The 12,196-nt window shown below is 40.8% G+C and overlaps 1 protein-coding gene across 1 annotated transcript in view; it reads left to right on the top strand.

Moving 5' to 3' along the window:
• The window catches only part of EXOG (endo/exonuclease (5'-3'), endonuclease G-like), a gene marked incomplete at its 5' end in the record, with an annotated part of 18,686 nt that extends 7,268 nt beyond the window's left edge, over positions 1-11,418 (top strand). Inside the window, 2 exons of the mRNA XM_008937317.1 lie at positions 997-1,111; positions 10,829-11,418. Of these exons, the coding sequence (XP_008935565.1) occupies positions 997-1,111; positions 10,829-11,290 (577 nt within the window). The remainder of the gene's footprint in view (positions 1-996; positions 1,112-10,828) is intronic.
• Between the last annotated feature and the right edge of the window lie 778 nt (positions 11,419-12,196).

Raw genomic sequence — 12,196 nt, 5'->3', positions numbered from 1 at the left:
TCCTGCTAATTCTGGTTTGTGTGAGCTGATTTAACTCACTAACTCAGCACAAAAAATAAAGACTGGTTTTGTTCAGGGTTATTGATAGATGAAGAGTGCTGAAGGTGACCCAGGAGAGAAGTGTGAGGAGCAGAGATTAAACAGAGAAGGGGGTGAAATCTCCCCCTTTCAGAGGCAGCCAGATTAGCTGGACTCATTTCACATGTGCTGCTGTGTTTGTCTGTGTGAGTAAAGTGCAACTCTTATCTTCTCTAGAGGACTAACAGACACTCACTGTATGGGATTTCTATAACATTTGGGGTGTTAGGTCAAAAATGAGCTGTCATCTTTTGGTTTATGTAAGATAGGCATGATCCAGGAAAATACTCCTTATTTGGAGATATATTTTATGCTATAAACTGAATCAATTAGTTTAAAAAGCCAAAAATGATGTTACTATTTCTGGAGCTACTGTTTTACTTTAAACAGTTTTATATAAAACAACACAAAATATAAAGAGTTGGTGGGAATGGCATGTAGAAACTTTTCTAAGTACTTGGAGCTCTGGAGAGAGCTTTCTGTTGTGGGATGTTGATTGCTTGGGGAAGAACATAAAAGTCCACTCATGTGATGAAACCTTTGGAAGTAAGAATGCCCCAACCTGCTGTTTAAAGCAAGTATTTTACTAATCCTGAGTGACCATCAACAGCATCTTCCTACTGCCAAGTGTAGGAGTAGGTGGAGAACTCAGATTGTCAGGACAGGTTGGTAAGGCTGCAGAAACCATTTTCAGGTGTGTGCAATAACATGTACACGTGTGTAGGTAAGTGAGTGTGGGACATGTGGGAAGTATGACTTGGGCCTGCATTTTACCTTCCTTGGCTTGCAGGCCACTCACATGGGTTTGGAAAAGTCCTCCCAGACTGTCAGCAGTTCATCTTGCCCTTCGCAGTGTGTTTCAAAGATTAATGTGAAGTTTTCCAGCTGACTTTACCCTATCTGACAAATATGTTCCAGAATGGAAATGTATTGTCGGGAATTGACTGAGAGATTTGAGGATGTTTGGGTAGTTTCTGGACCTCTGACCTTGCCTCAAACAAGTGATGATGGGAAGAAGAGTGTTACTTACCAGGTATGTATACACGCTCCTGGGTTAACAGCTCGGTGGCCATACTTGATTTATTTAGGATTGATGCTGTAGCTTGATAAAGGTGAAGATCCTAGTACTTGCAAAATGTATGAAATGTCCAGTACTAGCTGGGACGAGTTCATGAGAAATGTTACCTCTTGCCTACACATGAAGAAGTATAATCTTTAAATATTTTATTTGCAGAGAGGTATCTATTGGATGTCTGTTCACAGTCTGCAGTAAAACCATTTTCTGACTTCTGTAACAGATGGCAGTATTTAAGCATAGAGTTAGCAGGTTTTGCTGATGTGTAGGCATCTATTCAATCATTTATTGATGTATTTTAGAAACTGCAGTACAGAGGTAGTGTGGGTTTCTCAAAGCTGCAGTGGATCTTGGGGTGCCTGTGCTCCATTAATGTCAGGAGCAGTTTGCTGATAGCCCATACGCATCGTTTACATGAGGCCTTGCAGCTGAGATTCTGAGCAAGTCAGTTGCCAGACTTTGTTCAAGTTCAGTAGGTTTTAGGTGAACACAGTGTGATCACTCGTCCATGGTACTGATGCTCCCCCTTCTTTTGGTCCCCCAATTTTATTGCATGCTTAAAGTCCTCTGAAGATTTAGGATTGATCACAAATAGCCTCTAGTAACCGTCCCTGACAGGTGGATAGGACAGGCTACCAAGTTGAGAAGGTGAATTTATCATTGCTTATCCTGGCTTACTCTTTGTAAGCATGTGTTTAGACATCTGTAGGATCTGAGCATAGTAAGGTATTCAAGGGAGGGAGTATCACCTTCTGCCCCTGCTGTAATGAGACATTATTGCTGTTTTCAGTTCCTGACTGAATGCTAGCATGATGCAAATAATAAATGCTATATTTTGTGCCTCTTGAAAACACCACTTTTCCTTGAAAATAAATACTTGGATCAACTGCACCTTCATCTCATGAGTGATTCAGCAACCCAACTAGTTCTCTGAGGAACAGTGAATGAGCTTGCTATGACAAGACCCTGTTTCAGTGGGATGTGAGAGACACAAAAGAGACGTTCAGCTTTCAACACTGCCTTGTTCAGCAGTAAGATTTAGGCACTATTTCTTGGGTACAAATACACAGCTGATTTCTGTTTGATTGAACTTGCAACTCTGTTGTGGTAGAATGTAATTTTTCCTGTTTGCTTTTACTTTTTTTAAAACCACCCCTTATGTCACCCAGTCATCACCCAGTGCAATAGAAAACCATCCCTACAAGACTCTTTATTTGCTTACTGGGCTTTTTTTCTACTGCTGTAGAAAGATAGAGCAGCACACAGGGGAGTCCAGCACTTACTAGTGACAGCATGACCAAGTCCAAAAGCACATAGCTGGGAGCAGAGGGGGGATGTTCCCCTGCAGCAGTTGGCTTAACTGCCCTGCAGAACTGTGGAAGTTCTCCAGGCTTGCACATAGTTTGCTGGAATTTGCCTCCTTGTTGCTGTCAGGACATTTGTGTTTTGGTTTGGTTTGGTTTTTTTTTCCCCTAAAAATATGTATTTGTCTTACATGGGAAAGAATTAAAAATCTTGGGCTAACTTGAACATTTTATCACTGGAAATGATTTTCCAGGAAGCAGTTGAATCATCTATCAACTGCTTCACTTTAATCTTAGTCATCATTTTCTAGTTTTTCTCTGAAGTGTTTGCTTAGAAGAGAAAGATTACCTTTTTTGAAAAATGATTGTGGCTCTCCACTTTGGTTTTGAAATGTAAATTTTAGTATTCCACAGGTAAAAATAAGAGCAGGCACTGCATCTTGCTGTCTGTATTCCAAATAACTCAATACCAGGATGTGGTGATGGAATAATAGTGGCACAAAATGTCCACACTGCTCTGAGTATCGTGTCATCCTCTTCTTGCCTGGTGCCAAGATGTCTTCATCATCTCTGGGTTTGATGACAACTCTGGTCTTTTGTGAATGTTTTATCAGTTTTGGTCTTAATATAACTATGAAGTGAAGTTCAGTGTGAGATTGACAATGGTGGGGTGATGGTATTCATGTTCTCCTTTCACCATTTGGCCGTGTTCATAAATCCTTGACATGGCTTCCTATGGTGAGATTCATTCTGTGAACTGGTTTAAGGACAGATAACGCTGTCTGCAGGTGGGAAAAGTAAAAGGTTGATTTGGGGTTGGTTTTGGTTTGGTTTAAGTGTTAAATTATTTTATTTGGGTCCTCTTTGTCTACATTCCTAAGTGTAAATAAATCCAGGTGGATAATTGTTTTGTTATTTTGGAATCTCTATGGCATAAGTTCTTGTGCTTGCCGTGGAAGTTGTCCTTAGGGGGGACAGACTCCAGAGTGGAGTAGAGGGGTGTGTTGGTTTTCTGTTGCAGGTTTTTTTTTTTCCCTTCTTACATTAACACACACACTGAGAGAAGGGAACACAACCTGTCAAAGCACTGAAGAGAAATTCTTTTCAAACAGATACCTTGGATATAATTGCAGTCATTACTGTTGGTTTTGGTAGTCTGGGGTTCTGCCCTGAAGCCAAAAACTGAAGAGCTGGCAGCTGAGTGAGAAGGGGAAGGTTCCTCCCAGCTGTCTGTGTGGGCTCTGCTAGGCTCAAACAAGTGACTTAGAAATGAAAGGCTTTTAGTCCTCAGCCTTTGGGCTGATGCAGCTGATGGGAGAGGGTGTCCTTTGCCTTTCTCTGTGCTGTTTAAGGAGAGGTGCTGTATGTACACACAGTAGTGCTGAAACTCACAACCTGTAATCTGGCGACATGACTGTTAAGGCTGAGCTCCTTTCTAACGTTTTTCTTCTCCTCTGAGGCTAAAACTGCAAAAAAGACACAAGTACTAAAGTGAATGTGTCTGCACTGATTTGTTTCAGATCCTCTCTTCAATCTTAGCTTCCTTGGTTCTGGCTAAAGGAGTGGTGAAACACATATCCATGGCTTTACAGGCTGGTGTTTTTCTCATCAGACATCCAAAAAGGTTATTTTTAGATCACTATAGAGGAAAAACAGAGCATCGGTCGTGGCGTTGTTCCCAGTTCCTGCTTGGACTCTGGTACCATTTGCTGCTTAATTCCAGAAAGGGAATTAACCTTGAACTCCTTAGATGCCAGCGTTGTTCTATCTATTGGCTGAACTTGCTGTATCCTCAGATATGTTCTGTCATTTCATCTGTCTCCAGCAGAGGCTTTTATTGCAAAGACTAGATTGATGACTGTGCTTGGTATCTGAAAAACATATTTTGAGAATATATGTAGAACAGAATGCCAACAGGAAGAATCTGTTCTGTGTTATTGGAGAGGCAGATGCAGGTTTTTCATCTTTGTCCAGATCAAATCAAAATGACGTTGTCTTGTTTTATACATTACTGTTCCCCAGTGACTGTCACTTTAGGCATTTTCCTCTGTCAGCAGATTTGGAGTTTGAAATACAAATTCTGCAACAATTCTACTGTACTGTGCTCGCTGCTCCACCTTTCTTATTCCCAGTGCTATTGTAGTAGATACTAATTTAAGAGGAATTGGCTGTGGTTGGTGAACAAAAGTACAGTTCAGATAATATTTTGCTTCTTCTGTTAGGAATACATTTTTATGTCCTTTTTAGTGATATACTGGTATCATGTCTGCTGTTTAAAGTTCAAAATGGAATGACTCTGCTGGGCCAGAGCTGCACAGTAACTGCACCAGCAGATACACTTACTTGCCATCTAGTTCTGTGGCAAATAAGTCCCTGGGAAACAAACTGCACCTCTCAAATAGAAGAAGGTACTTTATGGTTTTGCCCTTCTCAACTTTCAGAAGTAATAGAGATTTTCTCCTAGCCAAGATAATATACAGGAAAGAATCTTTCTTAAAGGAGGAAATAAAACTAGGGACTGTGACTGTTTTTGGCTGATCCAAAGAGGCTTAAGGCTACACAAGCAACTAATGGATCTATTTCCATCATACATGTCCCATAAAACTTAGGTGCAAAGGGCTAGCTCTTAGATCAGTTGGTGTAAACAACTGGAGCTCTAGCAGCCCTAGATTTAGACATGATGTACAAATGAAGATAATAGACACTGGGTTAAGATGGGAGAATAGACACCAAAGGTGCAGGATACATTTATGGGGCTGCATTTATTTAGCACTGTACCCTTCCCAAAGGTTCTTCTCAGACAGAAAGAGTGGTGGTGGGGACTGCAGTGGATTCAGTGTTAAGTAACCTAAATGGTTTCTGTGGAAGTAGAAGTCAGTCATCATGTAAATACAGTATCATAATGCATATACACACCCTCCTTATTTAAAAAAAAAGAAAAAGGGATTGAGGTCTGTGTCTTTTAATGCCATAACTATGTATTTAGGTACAATCCTTCTGTTTAAGGCTTGCCAAATGATTTGGCAGTAGAAATCAGATTAGGCATAACAAATTAACTTTTCTTGAAGTACATACATTTGTGTTTTGGAGTGCTTGGCTGATTTTTACTATGATTTTTATCTGTAAAATGTGACAGAAATGTTAATTTTGCTACCAGCAGATGCGGATGGGAGTACTGTCACATAAAGAATTGTGTGTCTGCTTGTTTTGAGTCAGCTCTGGTTTGCTGTGTGGCTTAGTTCTAAGCTCTGGTTATTACACAGAGTGAAGCAGCGATTACTGGAGTGTAGGGGGAATTTCTGGAGCTATCATTTTAATGTATTTGATGATGATACCCTCTGATGTAAGGACTCTTCAGTGTGTGCTGGCAGTTAAAGCATGATTGGATGTGATTTCTGTTTACCAGGCTCTAAGAGAGTCTCAGATAATTGCCAATCCAGAGCTGGCTCTCGCTGATGAGAGGCTGGTCCCTTCTGCTCCGTCTCCTCACGGTTGATTTTCATTTTCTAGCCACTAGGTGGCAAAATACTACTTCTAAATTCATGAGGCCCTTCTGAAAATTACTCCTGCCCTTTCAGAAGAAGATAATTTTCTTACCACTATGGAAAGCTGTAACAAGTCCAGTAGAAAATGAAAATATGTTATAACATTTGTCTGTGGTTTAAGATTTCTCATAGCACTCTGTTTTCTTCTAATATAATCTCAGGTATTCTGCTGTTACACCTTATGTATTCCTTCTCTCCTGTGTGTGTAAGAATGGAGTTTTATTTCTCATAAACACCAAACTGTCATTTTTAGGGACTGCTTTGCAACGTATTTATCTGACTGCCACCACGAAGGTGACATTAGTTAATGCCATGTGCTTAAACTTCCCCTAGAAGTCATTTGCTAATATGTTTTCCTTTTTTATTGTGATACTTAAGCACTCCACAGATACTGTCAGATTTGTCCTTCCCACCAGTTTTAAAAACTACAACCAAGAACAGTTTCATGATTTGGCCAGAATCATGAGGAAATCCAAGCTTAAGACAAATCCCCATCCGGTGACTTAGCTATGAGGCTGAACTTATCAAAGCTCACAGAGTTCTCTCTATTTTAAGAAAATCATGTTCCTACTGTCTTTATCTGTCCCTGTGAACTCTGTGAAAGTTTGTATAACTGCTTACCAACACGTTTGTTGTTTTGGCAGTATGTAAACATCTCTAAATGTCAGGAATTGCACACATTTTGATGGCCATTCCTCATGCCAGCTGTCTGTGTTCAGCTGGGCATTGAGGACTATTATAAATTTCTACACACTTGTGGAATGTCAGTAAAATGTTAATAACAATAAAACCCAATAAACACCATGATGAAAATGACATTATCATAATGTTGGAATATTGGACCACATCAGTTCTAGGGCTTCAGCTGGCATCAGATCACCAAAGAAAACAAGAGCAAAGTAAATGTAAAAGGAATAAGCAGCTGCAGAAAGTTAGAGCAAACATTTCTATGTTGAACTGATACAGACAGCAAAGAGAAATAGTATCTGAAATTTCACATTGGTTTCCCAAACGATCATGGGAAAGGAATATGTTTAATGCTATAAAAAGAAGGCTTTTAGCTTGAGTGCTGCTTTTTTTTTTTTTAAAATTTGCTGTTATGAGGCTGTTAAAAATTTGAAAGACTAAGCAAAATTTTATAGGAATAGCAAAATTTTATAGCAATAGCAATAGACTACCAAAGGATTACACAAAAATTTACTTGGTGGCCTGTTACCAGCATGGTATTTTTGGTTTTGTTTTTGATTTTTTAATCACAGATACTATTAAAAACTGTTGCTCTTCTCCAGCTGGGACAGATAGCTGTTTCAGGCATTGATTGCTGAGGGATCATCTGCTGCCTGTGGATAGATGAGCACAAATCAAAGTCAACATCTGTGCATGGATAATCTGAACCTATTTTCTCTTCTGTTACAATAGGAGCATATGCTCTCTGCCTCTGGTAGGCACGCGTTGAGATGAGTGGGGTGGAGCAGAGCAGAGCAGTGATTCAGGCTGCTGCAGTTAGGTAGGAAAATCCTCTAGGTGGCAATAGGAAGTGAATTGTTGAGTTTGTTTTGCCTACCTGCAGCTTCTGTTACAAACTTTGCTTCTACAGGATCACTCTTCTTTCTCTGGCTGTTGAGCTCTGTGTGTGGGCAACTCTGTGGAAACATTCATCTGCAGCTACTGTGTCTGCTCCCATAAAAAAGCAAATTTTCTTCTGTTACAGAGGATAATGATGGAAGTGTTACAGCATGCTCCAGACCTGCACTTCCAGCTTTAACAGAAATGATTGGCTCACACTGGCTGTGCCAGTTACTGGTGATCCATCCTGTGCCTGGTCACATGAGTGTTAAACTGCAGAAAAAAACACACATATTCTTTGTCATGCATATCTACTCTGTCAGAGAAATCAAGCACCCTCCTTGATGGTGTTCTCCTCTGGCAGAATGAGCTGGGGGTAGAACCTTTATGCCCCCTTTTGTGTAAGGAAAGGACACTTGCAGACTCTGGCCCTTTGGCAGGCAGAAGTTTATTTTAGTCACTTTAACAGTATTAGAACTCGGTGAAGTAATTGCAGAAGCAGTTTGCTGCTATTCAGAGGACTAGTATAAAGCCTGTGCACTAAGAATTTATTTAAATCCTTGAAAGAGAGCTTAGTGCAGCCGAAGTGGTGCATAAATTACATGTATGGCCATTGCCTGGGTAGAGTTGAGTTGTGTTTAGAACTCCATTTCTCAAAAGACCAGCTTTTCCTTCATCTAGAATGAGTCTTCTCTTTCCTTTTTTCCTTCCTTCCTAGTTGCATATACTATGCATAAATGTGCATTATTTTGCATAGAATATATATATTTGCATAATATTACATAAACACAAGGTTTGTTTTCCATTAACACCCACTTCAGGCATTCAGCATTTCCATTTCATACCTAACTGTTCTGTGTGCAGCTCTATTCATTCCTCAGCCTTTCCATCTACCCACTCCATGCTCAGCCTCAGTCCCCTGTTCCCTCTGCTCGCTCACTCAAGGCAAACTCACCTTTTTTTGGTATATCTTAGCATTACCTGTGCATCAGTCAGTTCTGCTTCTTTATGCCATTGATCCTGCAGAGCTGTTAGGCTGGTTCAGCCCACGCTGAATGCTAAATGCTTTGACACTCAGCAGCTCTAATTTCCCTATCGAGACATCAGTTGTCATTGAAAGGGAAAGAAGATTTGGCATAAGGCATTTATTTATTGCTTACCAGTTTCAATGACTGTTGGGTATCTAGGCAGAACCTTATCTGGGAGATGGTTGGTGGCATAAGCAAGATCATTTTTGGAAAAAAAAAGAAAAAAGAGTAAAAGAGTTGAAACTTCTAATTAAATAGGCTAGTTTAGGGAAGGGGACAAAGATATTCTGTGACAGAGCACGTGTTTGCCAGAGACAGGAGCAATGTTACTACTACATTATTTTAAAAAATGTGAAATAATGTTCTTTGTCAAACCTTTGTCAAGAGGTTTCACTTTCTCCTAAAGGCACATTCTCTAGTTTTGGTCTAACCAGTAAGACTTAAAGACCAGTCATTTAAGACACTGACAACGGAGGTAGAAGATGCACTTGAAGGACTGAAAGAATTAATAACTGAAATGAGTCAGCTGCTGGAACAGAGTGATGTGAACCTTGGTTTAGTAGCCACAGGCAAAGTTTGGTTTATAAAATGTATTTTGTTTTGCAGACGTGCTGAGTGCTCTCAGGTTAAAGCTCACCCAGGGAGCTCCTGGTGTGATTGAGTTGTGCTGGGTATGAGAGTGGACAGAGCGTGTCTGAACTGATATGCTGGATTAGCTTCTCAAAGACTTTCAATTAATGTGCTTAGTTATGGCAGTGAAATAAGTACCTGCTTTCTCTGAAATTGTATTGTAACCATATCTAACAAAAGCTGTCAAAAATCAAAGCAATGAGCCTTTGCTTTTGCAGGTATTGCAAACAGTGGAAATAGTACCAAATTACTGGATTTTATGTGTAAAACAAAATGCCTTTGTAGTTTTTGTAAAGGTGTCTGCACCTATTTCTTCTACCCATTTTAGAAGGGCAGTTATACAGAAGGACTATGCAAACTCAGACTTTCCATGTGTTAGCCTGTTAATGTTTTGTTAACATGGCAGGTCCAGCCCAGCAACACTGAAAAAAGGAAAAAAAAGCCTAATACAAAGCATGCACTAGCATCACTTTTTGAATACTGGAGAGATTACATTTATTGTATTCCCTGGGACTTATTCCTGACAGTGTGGGGTGTCTACTGTATACATATGTGAGTGAGCTTTTAAGAGATTTCACAGGTATTCAGTCTTGATTCCCCCTCCTGGTGCTTCATTTAAATTCCTGGATCCTGATCTCAGTGACACAGCAGGGAATCCAACATGTACAAGCTCAAATGTTGACTCATAGTGAGTTTCTGGAAGAAATAGGTGCATTTTCTTTGAATAGATTTCTCTTGCAAGATACTGCGTCACTGGATGTACCTCTTTGTATCCAGGTTCCCACAAAAAAATGCTTATTTAGGTAACATAGCTCCTAAGTACAGCCTGTGTATGGGTAATAGGGATAAAAAAATCCTGAGAGAAGGTAAGTTAGACTTTATTTGAAATGCATATTAAAACCCACATGATTTGGAACTATCAGGTCAGGACCTTAGTATAGAGTCACTGCTACTGAAAAGAGCTTTCCAAGCATTAACAACGTGATGCAGGATGAGGAAGGAGCTCTACCACCCCTTCAGGGCTGCTACACTTACAGATCTGCACCAGGATTAGGGAGCTGGGGGCTTGGCTGACTCCCTGTTTCCAAATTTGGTTCCTGTTCACTTGGAGCCATAACTGAAGTTGCATCTGCTTGGGAGGTTTATACTGAGTTTGTTCTTCTACCAGAGCTCCTTGTCGCAGACCTTTACAAATATTTAGGAAATCACTGACTAATCTTTTGACCTTTTGTCTGCATCATTCTTAACAGTATAGTATAAAGTCAGTGATGTTATAGGAGGAAAGCAGAGAACCATCTGGGAAAGTCTCCTACCAACAGTGGCCAAAGAATTGTACAGTGAAGTGTTCTTTTCACTGGTTTTCCTCTCTGAGAGATTCAGCCATCAAATAACTAGCTCATTCCTGACCAGCTGTGTGAGGGGCTGCACTGGAATGGTGCTTTCTGCCTCCGCATCTGGTCTGGTAACATTGCACAGGATTTTGATGTGTGGTTACGTGCTGTGGCTCCTTTTTAGAGGCAGGAGGAGTAGTCTCACAGCTTGTTTTTTTTCCTCCCTCAGCTGGTACAATCTGTGTCTGTAACAGCACTTTCCTTTTGGCAGGTGATCGGGAAGGATGAGGTAGCTGTGCCATCCCACCTCTACAAGGTGATCCTGGCCAGACGGAGCAGGACCTCTGCAGAGCCCTTGGTCCTGGGGGCTTTCGTGGTGCCAAACCATCCCATAGGCTTCAATCACCAGCTGACTGAATTCCAAGTAAATATTGAACATCTGGAAAAAATGTCAGGTTTAGTTTTCTTCCCCCAGGTGGACAAAACCAAAGATGTAAAAAACATCTGTGAGGTGGATACCTGTAAACTGATGGGCTTCAAGGAGTTTACACTGTACATCACTGCCCGAAAAGTGCAGAGTGCCCGGACACTGCACCGCTTGGAGAAGGCCATGGCAGAGTTACAGGAGGCAGGAGTGGAGCCTGATGAGTATCTTCTGAAGCTCCACAAGAAGAAGGAAGAACAACTACTGCAGGAACAGCAGGTCGCAGCCAGAGAGGGGAAAGCTGGCTGAGTACTTGTGCAGGAAGACGTTTGGGGTTTTGTGCTTTGAAAGGGGAGCTGAAGGCATGTGGAAAGACAAGGGCTCTGTGAATCACCTTTTTTGAGCTGTGAAAAAACAATAAAGAAACATTTGGAAGCTGATGGGTTTGGAATAACATTCGTTCTGGTGTAAGGTGAGGCACACGTGTGGTTTGCTGCAGTACTTAGATCTGGGGAGTGAAAATGACCCCTTTCTGGTGTGAATAGATGACTGGATCTCCAGAAAAGGCCTTGTGCTATTTTGCAAGTGAGACGTCAGACTTGGGGTTTGTGTGGAATCCCTTCTAGGAATATTATAAAAATAGACCATAGACACCTTGGGAGTGTAACTGGAACATGGTTAAATGTAATTCCGCCTGCAAATGTCTTTCCTTATGATGCTGTAGGGGGAATGGTACTTTCTGGGATTTTTAAAAATTAATTTATAGATATTTCATTTAACACTTTTTTATTAAAGACTTGTAAGACATAAAGCGAGTCCCTTACAGTCATAGTTGTGTTCACCAAACCAGATTGTCCCTTACCTCTCCTGACCTTGTGTGCTTTGGATACTTCAGCATGTCAGTAGCTGGCAGCTGTTGTCATTTGCAGCGAGCTTCTGCCATTCATGTCTAATTCTGCAGGTTTTTAAAAGACAAACAGCAGCAGAGTTTACACAAGTTGCTGCCAGCGTAGATTGGATCTCCCTAAATTAATGTAAGCTTAATATTTCACCACTAAGTTTGGAGAAACGAGTTTTCTTGCATATTTGATTTGAGAGGTGAGCACTGCTGGCTTTTTCCTTGTGGTAGTCACCCACTGGCTCCTTTCCCCAAATCACTCTTTGGTCTATAAACTTCACAACAAAACTTGTACATGAAAGCAGGAGATTGACTCA

The sequence above is a fragment of the Merops nubicus genome, unplaced genomic scaffold (genome assembly GCF_000691845.1).
Source record: "Merops nubicus isolate BGI_N331 unplaced genomic scaffold, ASM69184v1 scaffold1363, whole genome shotgun sequence".
Lineage (NCBI taxonomy): Eukaryota > Metazoa > Chordata > Aves > Coraciiformes > Meropidae > Merops > Merops nubicus.
Note: the sequence above shows the minus strand (reverse complement) of the source record. Positions and strands in the feature narration are given on the sequence as shown.